The 19,131-nt window shown below is 41.0% G+C and overlaps 2 protein-coding genes and 1 long non-coding RNA gene across 5 annotated transcripts in view; all 3 read left to right on the top strand.

The window, feature by feature from the left end:
* The window catches only part of LOC105397384 (amyloid beta A4 precursor protein-binding family B member 1-interacting protein), a 46,781-nt gene extending 34,705 nt beyond the window's left edge, over positions 1 to 12,076 (top strand). For all 3 annotated transcript variants that reach the window (XM_048632496.1, XM_048632495.1, XM_048632497.1), the window contains 10 exons: positions 37 to 271; positions 556 to 705; positions 1,234 to 1,425; positions 1,908 to 2,155; positions 4,701 to 4,793; positions 5,267 to 5,364; positions 8,200 to 8,291; positions 8,959 to 9,129; positions 9,412 to 9,914; positions 10,086 to 12,076. In XM_048632496.1, the coding sequence (XP_048488453.1) occupies positions 37 to 271; positions 556 to 705; positions 1,234 to 1,425; positions 1,908 to 2,155; positions 4,701 to 4,793; positions 5,267 to 5,364; positions 8,200 to 8,291; positions 8,959 to 9,129; positions 9,412 to 9,914; positions 10,086 to 10,370 (2,067 nt within the window). In that variant the 3' untranslated portion in view covers positions 10,371 to 12,076. The remainder of the gene's footprint in view (positions 1 to 36; positions 272 to 555; positions 706 to 1,233; positions 1,426 to 1,907; positions 2,156 to 4,700; positions 4,794 to 5,266; positions 5,365 to 8,199; positions 8,292 to 8,958; positions 9,130 to 9,411; positions 9,915 to 10,085) is intronic.
* On the top strand, positions 3,525 to 4,458 carry LOC125491182. The gene is made up of 2 exons (XR_007268167.1): positions 3,525 to 3,710; positions 3,798 to 4,458. It is a non-coding gene; the product is annotated as an uncharacterized LOC125491182 (long non-coding RNA).
* Positions 12,077 to 12,976: 900 nt separating the features above from the next.
* LOC105382709 lies at positions 12,977 to 19,058 on the top strand. The gene is made up of 10 exons (XM_048632494.1): positions 12,977 to 13,055; positions 13,763 to 13,943; positions 14,825 to 15,038; positions 15,366 to 15,487; positions 15,906 to 16,084; positions 16,727 to 16,890; positions 17,227 to 17,359; positions 17,682 to 17,846; positions 18,325 to 18,483; positions 18,908 to 19,058. The coding sequence occupies exons 1-10, from the start codon at positions 13,019 to 13,021 to the stop codon at positions 19,051 to 19,053; spliced, it is 1,500 nt and encodes a 499-aa protein (XP_048488451.1). The 5' UTR covers positions 12,977 to 13,018; the 3' UTR covers positions 19,054 to 19,058.
* The last annotated feature ends 73 nt before the right edge of the window (positions 19,059 to 19,131 follow it).

Raw genomic sequence — 19,131 nt, 5'->3', positions numbered from 1 at the left:
AAGCGGTTGTAACAATTATCGCTTTCGACTTTCTAGGATGCGAGTTTTCAGCAGAAGGCAGATAAGATAAAGTTGGCGTTGGAACGGATGCGGGAGGCGAGCGTCAAGAAGTTGTTTATAAAGGCGTTTTCTGCTGACGGGTCATCGAAGAGTCTGCTGGTGGATGAGAAGATGAGCTGCGGGTATGTGACGCGACTGCTGGCTGACAAGAACCACGTGTCTATGGAGCCCAAGTGGGCTATTGTAGAGCATCTGCCCGATCTTTATATGGGTGAGTTGGATTTTAATATTCTGTTACTGCTATGATGGATATTAGATATAATTGCAATTTTTTATGTGTATGGAATATTTTTATATTGCAAGCTAGGTATATCTTCGTAAAACATACTGAGTATGCTCACAAAGTCGCTATAGGTTAAAAATTATTTATTAATGTTAGATAAAACCTTACATTACAGCATTGATAGACTCTTTTTAATCTAGATTCCCATTCCATTCCGAGGTCTTTGCCCAAACATACCCATAGCTTTTCTTCAACCACATCCTTTTCAACAGAGCGCGTGTACGAGGACCACGAGGTGCTGGTGGACAACCTGATGCTGTGGACGCGCGAGTCCAAGAACCGCATCCTGTTCGCGGAGCGGCCGGACAAGATCGCCGTGTTCCAGACCCCCGAGCGGTTCCTGCTCGCTGAGGACGATCGAGGTGAGGGGTTGATTGTTAACCACTTTAGTAAAATTTATTTCGCCAAATTCATAGAGCTTGACACTCTAAAATAGGTTTAAAATTGAGTTGCGATCAGTGATACACGAAATTCTACTTTTTGACTGACGTAAAGTCGAAACTCGTGAGTTTCAGAGTAAATTTTAACCTTGTTGTAACTTTACAATACGGTCTATGAATTTGAGGATCGGTTTCGACTTCTGATGTTGTGTTACTGTTAGTTTTCATTGAATAATGTTTGGTGTGATAAGGGAATCGGTATTGGATGTATGGACGTATTTATTGCATATGGTTAGAGATATTTGTTATCAACTCCTGTGTTTGTATTGTGTGGAAAATTACATAAAAACAGCTTTTATGTACCTATGAGATTTATGCATCTGCATGAGTAACTACAAATTAAATTATTGTTTTAGTAAATAGTTCAAAATATTATTTTAGTTATGATCCAACCTTGTCAAAAAGGAGAAAGCAACTTCGAAACTGTAACTGTAACTAATTCTTCCACAGGCTTTTCAAGCGAGCACGACGACCATTCCAGACAAGTTATACTAGAGGACTTCTTCGGACAGTCCACGGGAGCCACCAGCATCCTTCCCTCCATAGCAGGACATTCCGTGCCGCAAATTGAGGGACCCCTCTATCTAAAGAGCGAAGCCAAAAAGGGATGGAAGAAGTACCACTTCGTACTGAGACCTTCAGGCAAGTTGCTGAGGAAATGTAGTCTATTGTTTTATGCGATTGTGTGGTTTAAGCGGGCGGAAGGGCACAGATGGTGTTGTAATTTATACAGTTGCGTGAAACGAGTTTAGTCAATGTCATTTTGTTGTGTTTTCTTTATCACCGTGCTTAGTTCCGCTTGCGGTGAAGGTAAAGGGGAAGATTGCGATGACCTACTTTAGGTATCTGTCTCGTTTTTAAGACGATTCGTTTGGTATGAATATACTTAGTTGTTTTCATTTCCTTACCATATAATATTATACATTATTCCATTGATACTGAGTGTGTCAAAAGTGGTATATTAAACATTTATATGTATTTTTATTGTGAACTTGAAAAAGTTGTTTAGAATAACCCCCAGAGTCGCTTTCTGGCCTTTAAGTATAGCATCAGAGAAAAACATACAACATCCCATCAAGACTCTATCGTAGACTTTCAATTCAACTAAACTTCTCCCCTAACAGGTCTATACTACTCACCGAAAGACAAAGCTAAAACCCTCAAAGAGCTGGTCTGCCTGGCGACCTTCGAGACCAACGAGGTGTACCTCGGGGTCAACTGGCGCAAGAAGTACAAGTCGCCCACGGACCACTGTTTCGCGATTAAACACCCGCGGCTGCAGCAGCCGAAGAGTGTCAAGTTTATAAAGTTCCTGTGCGCCGACGACGCGCAAGTCATGGAGAGATGGGTCACGGCTATAAGGATTGCTAAGGTATTGTGGAATGGAGTTTGATGAGTTTAGTGTGTTTGTGTTAGTGGCGTTTTGTTAAAGTGATTTGGTTTTCTGTAGCATAACAGGCAATACGCGCATGATAAGACGTGATTAAAATTCACCTTGTCTTGCCAAGTCGTGAGTTGAGTTCCGTTATGCTACAGCATACGTTCTTGCCAATGATATTTATGAAAGTTCATAATCAAAATCTCATAATCATAATCAAATATTATTTACTCACTATTTAGTTTACCGAACACCCCTTTAATTAAAATTCCAAATAGCTATTAGAGACAAGTCATTTCTCAAGCAATGAACCCTTGAAGATATCTCTTTCACCTTTTCTGATTTACCGGCATTCAAGATACACTCACGTGCAAAGAAACGGTTCCACTTACAAAAGTCCAACACTAAATAACCCCAATTTTTTTATACATTTAATAGGTAGGTAATATTCAGGTGAGCTTTTAAATGTACTTCAATATTGCAGACTGCGTCATTAAGCGACACTTATCCGCTTAGGAATAACTTGGTGGTTTTCTGACTGGAACTTTTTCATTGCCCGTGAATGTATTACGCTTTACGCATTCAGAGGCGCGAGCATAGGATTCGATACTATTTTCGAATCTACACGAAAGGTCGCTTTTACCAAACGCTAAACGTATTTAAATCAAATTTTAAATACATTTTGTACTAAGGGTGGCTTTTATCAACGTGATAAATGTATTTAACTTTTTATTTAAACACAATTTTTATTTAAATTTCGTAAAACATCTTTTACCACGACTTAAATATGATTAGTAATCTGTTAAACCTAAATGCGGTCAAATGGCTATTTAACTTTACTAAACACATTTATCTACTACGCATGTCATGGCGTCAGTCGCGGCGACCAGCTGACCGACCGGCTGTCAAGAGAACTTTTCAATTTCTAGCATTTTTCCTCAGTGATGTCTAGTTGTTGTCTGTGAGAGATTCAGAGGTCATTGTTCAGAGGTTATTGAGGTTATCTAATAAATAATGGATTTGTGGGATATTTTGTTTGATGACGATGATGAAGAATTACTTCTCTATATGAATAGACCTCGCTCATTACGCTATATTGCAGAAAGAACTAACTTATTTGAGACACTACCGGATAAAAAAATTGTAAGAATATTTCGTTTGACAAAAAAAACTGTATCGCTATTCCATTCTATTCTCTGTGGGGGTGTAAGTAGCTGCACCTGGCTCTCTCGAGTGGAACCTTTGTGCATATCCCCAAGGTCTAAACTGCCTCCCTAAGCTTGGACCATTTCCCACCACCCTGGTCCACTGCGGGTTGGTGGGTTCACATATCTAGATGTGCTAGATGCGCACGATGTTTTCCTTCACCGTAAGAGCGATGATATACATTGTACTTAAGTTAAAAGAACTCATTGGTACATGTCAGCGCCGGGATTCGAACCCGCATCGTGAGAAGGGGGCGCTTACCCGACTGAGCTACCACCGCTCGCTAAACTGTATCGCTTATACTACAAGAAATTCAACATCATCTTGAATTTATTTCCACCAGGTAAGTAGCTAATGTATTGAAATAATAAAGTTATCTGACTACATAATTATCTTATACTTTTATTTATACCTATAATTATTGTTACAGAAATAATGCAGTTACTCCAATGAACCAGTTGTTATGCACACTCCGATATTATGCAACTGGCAGTCAGTTAATTACTTGTGGAGATGTGATAGGTGTGGAAGAACCAACAGCTTGCAGAATCATTCATAGAGATGCAATAGCATTATTGTATAAAATATACATTAAACCTCCTGATACCATTCAGGAACAACGTTTTTTTGCTCTCTATATTGTGCAAGTATGGTTCCAATACCTACATTGCACAATAAATCTTGTTCTTCCCTTGTAAAATTAGGGGCACGAACACGAGAAGAAGTTGCTTGACTATTCATTTTAATTTGAAATCACAACAACAAATAAATACAAACACCACCACGCGGTGAAAGCCGAAATAAGTTTTGTTTTGAAATAAGTAGTGTTATTTTCTCTATGTTTGACATTTATAGATTGACTCCGTTTTACGCTGAGTCGTTTCGAATGTTCAATAAAAAAAATATGAAGTCTCTCATTAAAAGATGTGGAACTGAACGTAAATAACAAATCGCAGGATGCTAAACGCATTTAACTAAATAGTAATTGAAAGACCATGGTGAATTATGAAGCTAAACATGTTTAGGATAAAATTGTTTAGTGCATTAAACGAAATTAGCTAAATAAATTTATGTAGTATTTAAATAGAAGTTCGTAACAGCCACCCTAACTGACAGACGTATGACAGGCTACTAAATACGTTTAGCGTTTGGTGAAATTCCACCTAACATGGAAAAAACAAATGCCACTTTTGGAACTAACAAATTTGCCTTACATTTTGACAGTGACATTTGACGATACGCAACCAATACGCAACGTAAACGGAGGTTTCGAATCCTGTGCTCGGGCAACAGTTCTATAGTAAATGTCATGTATTTGTATGTTCACTTGCAGCACGGGCGGCGTCTGCTAGAGAACTACCGCTCTCTCGTGGAGGAGCTCACTCAAGACGACCTCGACCACCTCGCGCACGCCAGGTCTTGCTCGGTAAGTACTAGTGCTGGTAGGCACTATTGTGGAACTGTAGACTGGGCCTCAAATTGGTACACCGTGTTTTAAATTTACAAGAAGGTTAAAATTTACTTTGAAACACGCAAAGGGAATTGGCCATTTTGTATGTCAATTTGCCCCCCTATTTAAAAATGGGAAAAGATACATCATATTTTATGGTGACATTTCGTAATAGGTAAAATACGTAATTTTTTTAAAATATTATTCACATTTTCCATTTGTATTGAATTAAAATAACTTCAACAAGTTGGTAACACTATGGTTTAAAAGTATTTCGGGTTTTGGTCGCGACTTTTCATAAAAGCGAGGCAAAAACGGCCGATGTCTTTTCGACTCTTTACGTCAGTCGAAATACTGAAATTCCAACATAAATTTTAAATCTATGTTTAAAGTGTCAACAAGCCCTATATCTTCCAGCTATACCTGACCTCCATATTCCGTTCTTCCAGATCACGTCTCTCCCGGCCAAGTCGGCGGGCGGCGCGGCGGCGGCGGGCAGCCCCTCCGCGTCCTGCGCCTCCTCCAGTGTCGACACCAGCAGTGGCAGGTCAGTCTCACAACTTTGTGTACACTTGTCCAAAATTAATAATGCACATGCAGATCTTCACACTCGAAACATTATATCATAAGAGCCTTAAAAAAACACTTGCATTTTGCACCTTGTTCGAAAGAAATAGGAGTCAATATCATGTGTCACATACCTAATCGAAAACAACCGATCTGTCAAAGATTTCTATGCGCATTATCAATTTTGGAGCACTGTAACTTCTAGTACCCATGGCTTCCTAGTGAAGCAGGGCTCTTAGGCTACCTGTCCACCAGAGTGGAGCGGGCTAGCGGAGCGGTGTGTGAGACAATGATGGTTCAATTAAATTTAATGAGCGGAGTTTTTATGCAATTTTATTGGTAGATTTTTAACTCGGATAACGCTCCGCTAGCCCGCTCCGCTCCGATGGACAGCCATGATGATAGATGATGGTGCGGTACGGTGCCGCATCATAGAAATTCAGATATCTCCACCAATCAACCCATGTCCAATGAAAATTTAAACAAAATCCTTTGTTCATAAGGCGGATTAAACTTCAGAATGCCAACTATGCCTACTTACATCTATTGACTTCGTTTTTATTTGTAAACTTTTGTGTTTGTTTTCAATGTGAATTCTGAATTGAGACATAATTATGGAAAAATTTCGGTTACTGATATATTTTAATGAATAACACAGCAGTACCTTTTTTATTATAACTGAAAAGCTTTCCCTCTAGTGACATAATGATACCATACGAAAGGAAGTTTTTCCTCTGTTCTGTAAGTAACATAAATTCGAATTTTCGACACCTATTCAAGTAAAAGTTACGTACATGGAAATTTTATAACCATGTAGTTACTTACTGTAAGTCTCAATGCAGAAGTCATATCGATATTTTTTATTATAATTTTACAATGCACCGCCTTGCGTATCATTGCTTGCGTGACTAACATACGTGATTAACATTTTCCACCCTTATTTTATGTTGTGACTCATACCTCATACTATCTTGTGTTTTATGCTGTGTTAGCGAATACTTCTCTTCTTCATATTACTTCGCTTTCAAAACTATCCTCAAATTTAATAAATGCTGGCATAATGATAAGTAGTTATAGCTAGAGTCCAAAAACTCTGAATAGCTATTCCAACTTTATGCCATGTAAATTTGTGAACAATTAGTATACAAGTAATTTTAAATTACCAAAATAAAATACTGCAATACTATAAATGCGAATTCATATTTCATTAAGCGTTAGCATAAGCGATTGATTCACATTCATTCGTCTGTCTCAGTTGTATCAAGTAAACGAACCAAGGAAACTTATCATATCTCTCCATCGGATACCTCTACCTAAAACATTATAATCATAATTAACTCATGTCAATTATACATCTACTATGATTCCAATAAAATGCGATGATGACATGAGTTATTATGATTACATTAATTAACTTCAGGTTAGTAATTATTGTGGCAGTTTTACACGTCGCAGAACAAACACATAAACTCAGGAATGCTCATTACTCTCCATTTAGAATGAGCGTGCTGTATGAAAAGTAAAATCATCTTGTTTTATGCAGTCCGACATAAAATAGAGGAAAACGTAAATGGGATATCACTATTTTAACTGATGTTAACTGGATTCACCTTTATTTGAGTTAAAATCTTTTCAAAATAAGATAATTTCAATTATAATAAACTTGCGTACTCGTATAATTAGAAATTTTATTCTAGCTCTGTTTTCATTTTACGAGCTAAGGTCCATTGAATTTAACAGTTAATTTAAAACACATGAATAAACATAGTGTAAGTTATCTTCATCATGATATTCGTGAGGTTGACACGGGCGTCGTGATGAATAATGTAGGGGGAAGCCAAGCAGTCCATCAGTTATCACTTCGAATTCCAGGGCTCTAGGTCATAATGAAGGAGGTTCCATAGACCTTAGACAATGTAGTGATGTGGCTAGGGAGCTTGCGTTCATTGGTTTTTTTTTGTTTTAAGTGTCTCGTAAATAGGGTAGGCTGATGTTTACCTATCTTCAAATGGTAATAATAAATTTTATTTGCACTCATAGTATTCAGTTGGAACCAAAATAACCCATTGACCCTATGCTTGCGTAGCACTGCACTTCTTTTTGTTATATTTTAAAGTAATTTATTGTATATTCATTAATTACTGTGTTTCTTTTGAATAATGTGTGATTTACTCTTCTTTGTAAACATGTGGTAATTTTTTACTGTCTTCAATTCAATAAGCATATTTTTTGTAATAATGGCATGGTATTCTGAATTTTAAACTGTCCTAATGTGCCATAAAACATTGTGCACACAGTCCCAAAAGTATTTATAAGTTAAATTAAACCTGATCATTCGAATCGGTATACCTATCGTTATTTAGTACCAGCGAAGGCTCAGTTTCTACATGTTCATAATATAGAAAGCTTGATATTCATAACAATTAAGGATATAAAGTCCTATTGTTGTAAAAGTATCCAGTCATTGACATGACTCAGAACTTATGTCCCGAATCCGCGTTGTTCTATGCATGTGACTAAACGAGTCCTATTCTCTCAAAAGGACTCAAGTGTCTAAATGAAGACTATAAGTATTTCATTTCACGGGAAAGACATCTGATACAAACAAAAAGTACCCTTATTCGAATGTAATAAGGGTTCTGTCAGATGTATTTCACCGTGAAACAAGGTATATAAAACACTCGAGTCTTTTACCAGCACTATAGGTCCACACTAATGTCCCGTATAGTAACAAAGTTGTATCGAGTCTTTTACCACCACTAAAGGTATACAATAATGTTCCGTATAGTAACAAAGGTGTAACATGTACATACAGGCACTCCCGCGCTTCGTCGTCCAGCTCGAGCGGCTGCCTGTCGGACGGCGGCACGGCCTCCGAGAGCGCCTTCGACTGCGAGTTCCCCATGGGTACGTATACTGCATTCATTCTTACTCGGCATAAAAGGTAGACAGTCTTTGTGTGTCTTTTTATTTGAATTTATTTAAAAACTAGGTTAACAACCAATGAATAATTGATAGGAAATAATTTTTGCCGTAGTTCACTTGTTTAATAATGATTTTATTAAAAGACACACAAAGATTGTTTACCTTTTGTGCCAAGTAAGGACAAATAGATAAGGCCTTCTTCTTATTCTTAGCGTGTAGATGACGATCTAACAGGATCGCTAAATATCTAGTACGTTGCAAGAATTAGGCAACCGATACAGCACCGTCGGTACGATGTGGTGTGCACGATCGACAGTCGTAAAACGTAGTCCGAGTTACTCATCACTAAATAGTGAGGGTACTTTTGTGTGATGAAACACGAAGTTTCGGAGAGACCTACAATGGACCGAAGGATGGCATGTTTATGGCCACCACAGAACGCCCAAAACTTCATCAAGCAAGAGAGAGTTCAACATCATGGCATTAACACATTTTCTCGCTATATTATCTACACTGAGAAGCATGTCTTTCTCTTCCTTTCAACATCATCATTTATCCATCAGCCAATAATCTTTTACTACTACACATCGGATCATTAAAACACAATCCTCAGCCTTCTTTCTTGCTAACATCCCCCGTCACCTCGCAGGCACAATAAAGCGCAAGCCGTCCATGAAGCCGAACATCCCGCTCACCTGGATGACCCGGCAACTCAAGGAGATGGCGGAGAAGGGGCAGGAGGGCCCGGACGGGGGCACCCTGACGCGGCGCCCGCGCGCCCGCGTCGATGATCATACGCTTACCAGGCATCACTCTATAGGTATGGAACCAACTATTCAATACCATACGTAAAGTAAGAGTAATTTTTTTTTGGTGTAGAAATTAATTGTAGTCCATTTTATGTATATATACATACTAAGCTTACTGCACGTAAATATATGGGAGGTGGATAAAATGTGCCTCTTGGTGGTGTGGGGTTAATGAGTGACGCTATGCCACTTGTTTGCTGTCAGCTTATTGTGGCATAGACTGGTGAGAACTGAAATAAATAAGTAAATTAGCCCAGAATTCCGTCATTAACATTCTAAATGTCAAATTCCAGAGACAACAGACAGCAGTATCTACTCAGTGGGCAGCGGCGGCGCGGCGTCGTCCCCCGCGCCCCTGTACGCGGCGGGGCCAGTGTACGCCACCGCCGGCCCCGTGTACGCACCCCCGGCGTACGCGCCCCCCGTATACGCCGCCCCCGACCAGCTGCCGCCGCCGCCCGACGCCATGTTCAGCTCCACGCTATCCCTGGACTCGCTTCCCCCCCCGCCCCCGCCCGCCGAGCCCGTCGACGACCTGCCCCTCCCCCCGCCTCCCCCCGACCACTACGCCGCCTGTCTCGCTGAACTACAGGCGCCCCCGCCCCCCGACCGCAAGGCCAAGAAGATCTCCTTCAACCTGCCCGGAGACCCCCCCGCCTCGCCCCGCAAGCCCCCGCCGCCGCGCCGCTGCGAGACCACGAGACTGTCCTCGCCCAAGAAGCTCGCGGACTCCGCCAGCAACCCGCCCAAGGACTTCCTCAAGGACCTGCAGCGGGTCATGCGCAAGAAGTGGCAGGTAATCATAATAATCCCGCTATAATAATAATTATCTCTATTGGACATGTTAAGACCCAAGACTCTAGTACAAACATCTATATTCAATCGAACCATCTGCCTTGACCGACAACGGAACCCTGGACTCCCATAGCAGTATATGTCACTAACCGCTCCACTATTCTCCCGCCAGGTGGCGCAGAAGTGCAAGCTGGAGCCGGCGGCGACCCCGCACGAGGTGCTCGGCTTCCGCGAGTACCCGCGGGGCGAGCGCGAGGCCTCCGTCAGCATGTGGCTGCAGGAGCACTACGGGCCCTGCGAGCCGTGCTACGAGAACTGGGAGGGGGCGGCGGGGGGCGCGGGGGCGGTGGGGGGTGCGGGGGTCGCGCGGTCGGAGCGCCGCCGCCCCCCGCCCCCCGCGCCGCCGCGCCGCGCCGACTCCACGCATCTCACGCACGCGCCGCCATCCACTGCGTAGATATCTAGAGTGGAACCTGAGGGAGGGACTTTTAACTGTTATTCGAGATATGGACTTTGCATTTAGACGAATTTTACCTACTGGAAGTTTTTTCTAGACGTATTGTGCTTTTGTTGGCTAAAGCGGAGTTTGATATTGAAATGTATTGTAAGTAAGTGTAATGTTTGATGTTATGTAATCGTTTTTGCGGAGATACGGAGGTTGCTTGCTAGCGGGTATCCGAGTGCAGGTGTTGGGGGCAGACGGCGCTGAGCGCGAGCCACAATGAGGCCGAGAAAGAATAAAGAGGAAGAATATACATAATTTATTTCAATTCCTGGTGGTGCTATATTTAGATCGGAATGGATTGTAAGATAAGCGAGGGTTTGTGACTGTATGTTGAGATAAAGGAATAACTCGGATATTTTATTATGTTAATTTATGTAGCTATAAAAACAGAACCTTGTTTCACCTGACTAAAGCGTAGGTATTTCCGTTAAGTCGATCCGCGCAATAGAAGCTGGGGAATGAAATGCCATATTATTAAATAAAGTACAGGGTGGACATGTAAAAGCGATAGAGCTTCAAAGGTTATAAATATTGCACTCTGTATATAAATTAGGTTATACTGCAGTACCCGCTGATATTGCGTGGTTTCCTTTACGGTGAATCTCGGTTCGGGTTCAGATCTCTGCCTAATCTTGACCTTTTAAGAGGAATTTACCTTAATTAAGCGTCACTTAATATAATTTAACTGTCCGTATAAATTAGGTGTGTTGTTATTTGATAGCAGGGAACCTTAATTACTAATAATATAATCAATATACAATTCGTAATGTTGTTTAAACATGTGTTTCAAGACTGATTTGTTTGGCAGCCAGGTGCAGCTATAAAAGTAAATAAATTCGTAGTAGGATTCGCGTGAGGCTCCCTGTTATTGAAACTTATACATTATTTAAGAATGAGGCCATTTATATATTATTGTATTAACATGTTGGTAACTTGGTAGCTATTTTTGGTGTTATGCTTAATTAGTTAATCTGTTCTGTCAAATGAATACTGGCTTTAGACTATTTATAGTTATTGTTATATACCCTTACCCTTCTAGATATATTATATATATGTGTAATCTGTTTTGCGTACCCCTTAAATAATGCCAGAATTCGTTTGTCAGACGCGCCCATACATTCAGAAGATCTTAGATCAAAACAAAATAACTGATGCCACTGCCGCCGGTTCCAATTTAAGGTAAATTATTATGAAAATAAGAAGTAATTCCAGTTATATGTGTAATTTTTTATATAACATAACAGGGCATAATTAATAAATAATAGTAATGACCTAATAAAGACTGGTTTTTATTAGATTTATGAAGAAGGCACTGCATCTGTCAAGTTTATTTTGATCCAAGGTACCTACTATGGTGAATTACTTAAACTGAATTACGTCCATTTTTCTGGTGAGCCCTTGACAAAGCTCGAGCGTAGGCACGACGTGTTAGAGCCCATTCACACAAGACGATTCGTGTTTTTGGAGGAATCGTCGCTGACGGACCTGGTGTGAATGGGCCCTTACTGTAACTATTCAAGTGTGAACAAACAGAAGTATAGCTGCTGTTATATTTCTACCAAAGAATTTACAATCACGCTTTTGATATTACGAAATATTAATTCCTAACTACAGTTAAAGTAACTTAAGTACCGACCTAATTAAACTAGAAAACTGCATTTCGGTATTTTATTACCTTTTTGGTGTCTGCCTACTTATTTTTAAAACATTGGTAATTTGGGGTGTGTTCATTAGTAGATTCTTCATAGAAACCATATAGAAACATTGTTTATAACGTGACATTTAACTATAGAAGAGTTTGTTTGCGAATTCCATTCATTCAATTTAAAACACATCTGTATAGCACACAATCGCAACATCCTGTATAGGTCCATTCCGCCGCCCTTTGATTACATGACAAGGCGCAGTGGTTAATAAAGATGACAGTTGCGCTAAGGGGCCCGGGTTCGACACCCGGCCGACACAGAGTTTTTTTTCTGGGGTAATGTGAGATTATGCCAATAATGCAATGCCCAAGCAATAACCCAATAACCGTCCAACATTAGAGCACATTGGAAAAAAACACTATTCTATTCTCTGTGGGGGTGTAAGTACCTGCACCTGGCTCTCTCGAATGGAACCTTTGTGCATATCCCCAAGGTCTAAACTGCCTTCCTAAGCTTGGACCATGTCCCCACCACGCTGGTCCACTGCGGGTTGGTGGGTTCACATATCTAGATGTGCTAGATCTAGATATACAGGTTTCCTCGCGATGTTTTCCTTTACCGTAAGAGCGATGGTATACATTGTACTTAAGTTAAAAGAACTCATTGGTACATGTCAGCGTCGGGATCGAACCCGTATCTCTGGCGTGAGAAGCGGGCGCTTACCCGACTGAGCTACCACCGCTCTCTTTGCAAAAAAACACTATACTTTTGTAATTATTACTTTAGCGTTAGTAGGGGCCGATTCACAGAGAAATAAAATCAAATATCTCTAATGTGACGTTGATGTAGGTATTCTGGATAACTAAATCAAAGAATCTTGTTTGTGTTGATCTTTTAATATTTAGTTGGTTTTTTAGTTTTTCGTAAATATTTTCAAGTGTTTTCTGCTAGATAATGATTCAGACAGTTGAAATTGACGACGGCACTGAAAGTTATTATACCAATTTATTTACTTACTTAATTGTCTACTTATCCTACTTGTTTTAAGAATACAGCATCATCATCAGCCAGTAAATTGTCCACTTCTATGCTATGGATAGCTATCCATAGCTGGACACTGTTTCACGATAGGTAGGTAAGTAGTTAGTAGGTAGGTACCTAATCCTAGACAAAAAATACCTTCTTACACGGGCGTTGGAAAAAGACGAACAATCTTATCTTCATTAAAATATTACAAATATAACACCTAGTAGGTACATAAGATAAATAATTCATAGTTACAAATTATTCGATCCCATTTAAATAAACGTAACCATTGAAGGGGTTTCACCCACGCAAGTCTGTATCTGAACACCCCTACGCGTAAAACCAATAATAGCTTAATCATTCATTTCATGGAAATTTCGTTGCTTTTAAGAGATAAGATTAAGTCAAAACATTAACGAAAATTTTCCTAGAAATTTAGATACATTGTATACTTTTAAAGAAACACAAGGGAAAACTGTTTCTAAGTAGTTGAATAAATATTTATAACAAGATAAACATTTATTGCTACAGCTACAAAAGTCATCGTCTAAACCTTGGCTATAAACCAATACCTACACATAGCTGACCGCTCACCATTAGCGGATGTGTCCAGTCTCAGTCAAATAACCCATATACTTAGACCCTCATATCAACACGCGTGACCACTTGCAGAAGACTGCAAATGCCTCCGCATAGCCGGTCACCTGGAGGCGGTGGCGTGGCCCCTGTACCCTCGCGGCTACAGGGCGGCCCCGGGACCCCTGGCCGCGCTGGACTTCACGCAACACCCTCACATCTGGATGCACTATGTCGAACCGGGGGATGGTATTCTGCCTGATGATGATGTTCTTAAGTTAGTAAATGATTTGAAGATTTTGAACAATTGGTCGTCGTGTATTTCTGAAGGTAAGCGACCACCCTTTCGGCATCGTACGTAACGGACGGATAGCATTAAGTATTCTTTGTATAGAAATTCATATAGTTCGTCCGCTTTGTCGGCATTCTCGATCCGTTTGGTACGATACGTAACTACGGTACCGACCGATACGTGGACGCTTATCTTACGACTAATATGTGTGATAAGATGGCCAAGAGCAGCTATCTTTTTCACCAGTAGAAGTTATGGTGCGTTATACCTGTGTGATGGATGGATTTTTGTTGATGGTAACTAGTTAATTGTTTAAGTATTTCAATTTCATCCATTCGGCTCAGTTACGTGGTAATTAGTCATATTACTTCGGTTTGGCTACGGAGATTTAAATACAAATAGGCAATATAATGCATATTTGATATTCGCTACAATTTATATAACTACCTACACTTGGGTTAGAAATAAGGAATATTGAGAGTAGGCAGATAAAATTCACTAACGTTAACCGTCACCGATAAGCCATACATTCCTTGAACGTCGCTGTTATCAGCGCGTTACCAAGTACCTATACTACTTGGACGACTTTAGGTACCTAAATACTTTAATTGTTACTAGTTTACTACCCACCATATCCACAATTAGAAAGAGGCGGTCCAAAGTAATCGTCCACCTTATACAATAAGCGTCCACATCAGTATCGTAAGCAACGGAACTTTCTTTGAATATAAATTCACAAAAATGCGTCCACTTCATCGGCACTGCCGACGCCGTTTCTCCATACATTTGATCCGCTACTTACGATACCCATAGGTAAACGCTTACGTTTAGGGATCCTCTCCGAAACGACAATGCAACTTCCGCAGAAGCACAGACCCCCGCTACTGGTCGCTACACGACCCACTCCGCTACTTCCCCGGGGACCTCCACTGTGAGCAGATCCTGCTGCCGGCGCAGTACCCCAACCTCCAACTCACCTCCAAACACGCCGAGCACCTGTGGAGGGTGAATGCGGCCGGGAAACGCCACACTGCGCTCTATGATAAGAACAAGTATATCGCTGTGGGCAGGACTATGAAGGTAGCTAACTAGGGTGTATAGTCAATGGTTTGCCCTAAAGTTTGTTAGGATTTGTTGGGCATGATTGCGTAGACAGAGTAATGTTTAGGAGAAGGTACAGGCTAGGTTAAGGCTCACGTTATTTGTCGTACATACATCCTTATTTATGTAGTACTGGCGAGAGACCACAAGGTTGAGTAAAAGCTGCGATTACTAAATAGTTAAGTACTAGTACAAGGTTCCGAAGAAAGGAGTGAAGTTAGAATACCGACCGTTACCGATAGTTTCAAACTATAATAAATTTCCCGAGTGTCTTAAAAGAATACTTATACACATTTTTTATTCTAGAAAATGATAACTAGTGAAGTTCAGATGGAGAGATTGATAATTCCTGACCAGTTACTGAAACTAGATCGTATGGATCATTTTCAAAGAAAAACATTCATGAAGGAACTTCTGGATATAATAAGGTAAAGTTCGTGGTGGTAGTTCATATATCAATAATGGGTTAGGGTCATCGAATTCTACTTCGATAGCTACGGTATTTGGACCACTACGGTGGGTGAACATAATCTTTGGCATAGGACTATAATCTTCCTTAGGGTGCTGATGGCATATTTATAAAGTTAGGGAACCCACAATTTGTCTAGAATACGAAATCTATTTTGTATACCACATTCCTTCCACCAGAGATGTGACAATGGCAATCATATTCATTAACACTGGAGGGAAGGGATTTCACACATCTACATATAGCTGAACATCTCTCGTAGTACGGCACACTTAAACCTTACCTATCCACTTGGGCGGCTCGGCCAAATGAGCCACTCATTCGCCTGAGTATGCTAAGAATACAAGGTTCTAGGCCTCTCTCATCCCTACTTCCAGTGGTCAGGACAACCTGCAACTCGTCTCTCTGGAGCACCTGGGCTGCCGGCGCGGGGAGGCGGTCCGCTTGCTGCAGCAGCTCGCGTGCTTCAACAGCGACTCGCTCAAATACCTGTTCCTGTGGAGATTCGTGCTGCCCACGGAAAACCCGATGCTTATCAACTACAGCTACGTTACTGGTTGGCAACCGTTTTGTTTTTTATGGCCAGATTCAGTTGTTTTTTCGTAACTTGAAAATTGAGATTTCTCAGTATTTTGTGGAAAAAATAGGTCTACTTAAATATCTATTGTTTATCAGCGTAATGATGTCTAAAGAAAAGCATTAAATTAAACATATTTTTTCGGTAATTAATCCTGCGTGGGCGTGGGCGGGCTGTTTTTCATTCTTGTGAGAAAAATATTAAATTCTATTTTGATGGAAAAAAACCTACCTACAGGTTCATTAATGAATCCGTTCAGTAAACAAATTTTATGTTACGTCGATCTACCTACGCACTTTTAATCGCCCTAAGGGTGAATTATCTACGCCTCATTAAATTTAATCTTAAAATAGAAAATCACGGTGGCTATAGTTATTTTCTATTTTGTTAATAAACTGTTTTCCACCCTTCTTATAAAACGAATAACTATATTTACTTATAAACATCAGTGTACTAAATGAAATCTACTAAGTTATGTAAAGGCTTTGGCACACCAAAAGCAGTGCCAGAACATTACAGTAGCTTGGCAGGTGAATTGCGAGAGCGAGAGCAGGTGACATTCGCAACTCAATAGCTAAGTATAACTACAGGCCTATACTCCAGCATAACTCTTGTCTCCAGGCGGAGCCCCCACATCTTCCACGGCGCTCTGGTTCACTCGGAGCCTGGTGCAACTGAAGAGTCTGCGTCTCCTGGCGATGGAGTATGCCCATCTGGCTGATGACACGGGCCGCGCGCTCTTTGCGCTGCTACCTGTGTTGAAGACACCGCACTTCTGGCTTCAGGTTGTTGTCATAAAGGTCATAATTGAGGAAATTGGCTTATTTTCGGAATGAAAAAGACGAATAGGTAATCAGAAGCCACTGATGGACCAATCACACTATTGTCGTCGGCCTTTTTCCAATCCCTTCCACACTGTCCAAGTCATCGATCGAGCGTTTTACGCAACTTACCTTCCTACACCTGAAACAGGTGAATATCAAAGCACGTGAGGTATCCTTAGGTATCTGACGTGATAAACTCGTTAGCCCAAATATACTAACTAGGTGGTTTGTATAAACTCCAGAACAGTACCACACCACCACTCTAAACCTAGTGACTCCCATCATGTCTGCCCTCAGCTGATCTGCCGCGAGGAGCACACCCCGGGGGTGGCGGACCCGGCGCGGGGGGCGGGGGGCCGCCACATCCCCGACGCGCCGTGGCGCAGAGTGGCCGTGGCGTGCCCCGACCTCTACCTGACCATGGCCTTTCGTAAGTGTTGCCATTGTGACTGTTATGCCGTTCTGCCCCTCTGTTCTAGGAGGTATAGGTTGATTCGTCGTATTCGTGTACTGTAACAGGTAAATATATGTAATTAATGTTTCTGCTATGCGCCACAACCACAACACTATGTCCTATAGGTTCTCAATCTTCTTCCACACTTGTCTAAAATTCTCACAGTCCAGTGGGCATGAGAGGGTCCACGTTACCACACCTTGAATACCTTTTCGTGGTTTCCACGACATGCTTAATGATATAAATTAAGGCTCTCACAGTCGATAAACCACAGAATAAAACAACATCCTACCGTCAGATCGCATCCGAGACTACGACAACGCGCGCCGCTTCCTATCACCAAGCATGCCAGTGCGCGAGGTGCACCTGGAACTCGGAGTAGACGTTCTAGAGCAGCAGAGACAGCACTCTGACCCTGACTGCCTCGCCCGCCACGTGGCTTACCAGTACGGACATAGTCTCGGTAAGTGGGGAAAAGAGATGGGGAAAGGAAAGGAGATAAAGGGAAAGTTATGGTTTGCTATGGAATAACTAATACAGTCAGGCAGGAGTAATCCACATAAAAAGTTACCTCGTGCATTCATAAAAAAGACCCTTTTAACAACATACTTATCATTTATTCGATAAAAATATGTGAATACTTATTCCCGATAGTACCTACCTAGATGTTCCCGAATCCATCGTTATTGTATGGGTTTACCCGGCTAGATTATCAAGAACTAGATCATCGTCATCAGCCAATAATCGTCTACTACTAAGTATATAGGTACCTCCTAAATAAGCGTTCTGTCAGATGTTTTTACCCTTGGAATGGGATATAGACCTCTCGTAGAAGCACCAAAAACCCTATCATCCACATACCTAAAAATACCAGCTACTTATACCCAGTCTAAGATCGTGGGGCATGAGGTATCGGACTAGTTATTATTCTGTGCCTGCAGTAACGTTCAGCCTGCATCAATGGCGGTTCACACCGTTTCCCCTGCGCCGCGTCTTCAAACTGATGCCAGGACTGGTGCGGTTCTACTACATAGGGATGGTGGAAGATGAGGTCGACGTGAAGAGGATGCTCAACCTCATAGCCTGTGGGGTTTGCCAAAGTGAGTGACTTAAATTTTTACAAACTACTCTCCGTTCGGATGTTTTTCTGTCTTAGGAGAAGAACGGAGGCAAGAAACTTCTGAGCCATCTTTTCAAAAAAATACTTAAAACTAGTTGGTATACAATACTTATAAGCTTAATAATAATTATTATAATTTGCCAGAGTAAAGCAAATAATACATGTATATAGTTAGCCTGTTTGGGGAGTGTGGGAGAGAGAACGCTACGAAGTAAGGTAATGTGCTTACTTTGTAGGGTGATGAAAGGAATAAAACATGAAACGATACAGTAGTGCGAATATCTCTCTAACTTGTACTTATTCTCGTAACGTACGTACTCTAACAACTCTTTAACTAACTTAAACCTACATGTTGCCGTAAATGGAGTTGCCTATAGCTATAGGTAATATTATGATTATTTCAGACCTGAAGGAAATCAAGATACAAATACAAGACGAGCGGAGTCGCGGGGAATACTGGCGCCAGAGTGTAGACTCACTCACGGAACAATACAGTGAAATCATGAAGCTATACGACATTGATTTCTGTTTACAATTATACAAAGGCTAATACCATTTATTTATTTCATTAAAATATAACAGGGAGGACTTTTATACCACCCATCGAGGCGTAAATAATACCTTCATC

Source organism: Plutella xylostella, chromosome Z, assembly GCF_932276165.1.
Source record: "Plutella xylostella chromosome Z, ilPluXylo3.1, whole genome shotgun sequence".
Taxonomy (NCBI): Eukaryota; Metazoa; Arthropoda; class Insecta; order Lepidoptera; family Plutellidae; genus Plutella; species Plutella xylostella.
Note: the sequence above shows the minus strand (reverse complement) of the source record. Positions and strands in the feature narration are given on the sequence as shown.

Excerpts from the sequence above, each read along its gene's own strand:
- LOC105382709 (XM_048632494.1), top strand. The coding sequence starts at position 13,019 with ATGATTCAGACAGTTGAAATTGACGACGGCACTGAAA. Across the intron at positions 13,056-13,762 it reads AATTGACGACGGCACTGAAA|AAGACTGCAAATGCCTCCGC; the intron begins GTTATTATACCA and ends GACCACTTGCAG. Across the intron at positions 18,484-18,907 it reads AGCCTGTGGGGTTTGCCAAA|ACCTGAAGGAAATCAAGATA; the intron begins GTGAGTGACTTA and ends TGATTATTTCAG.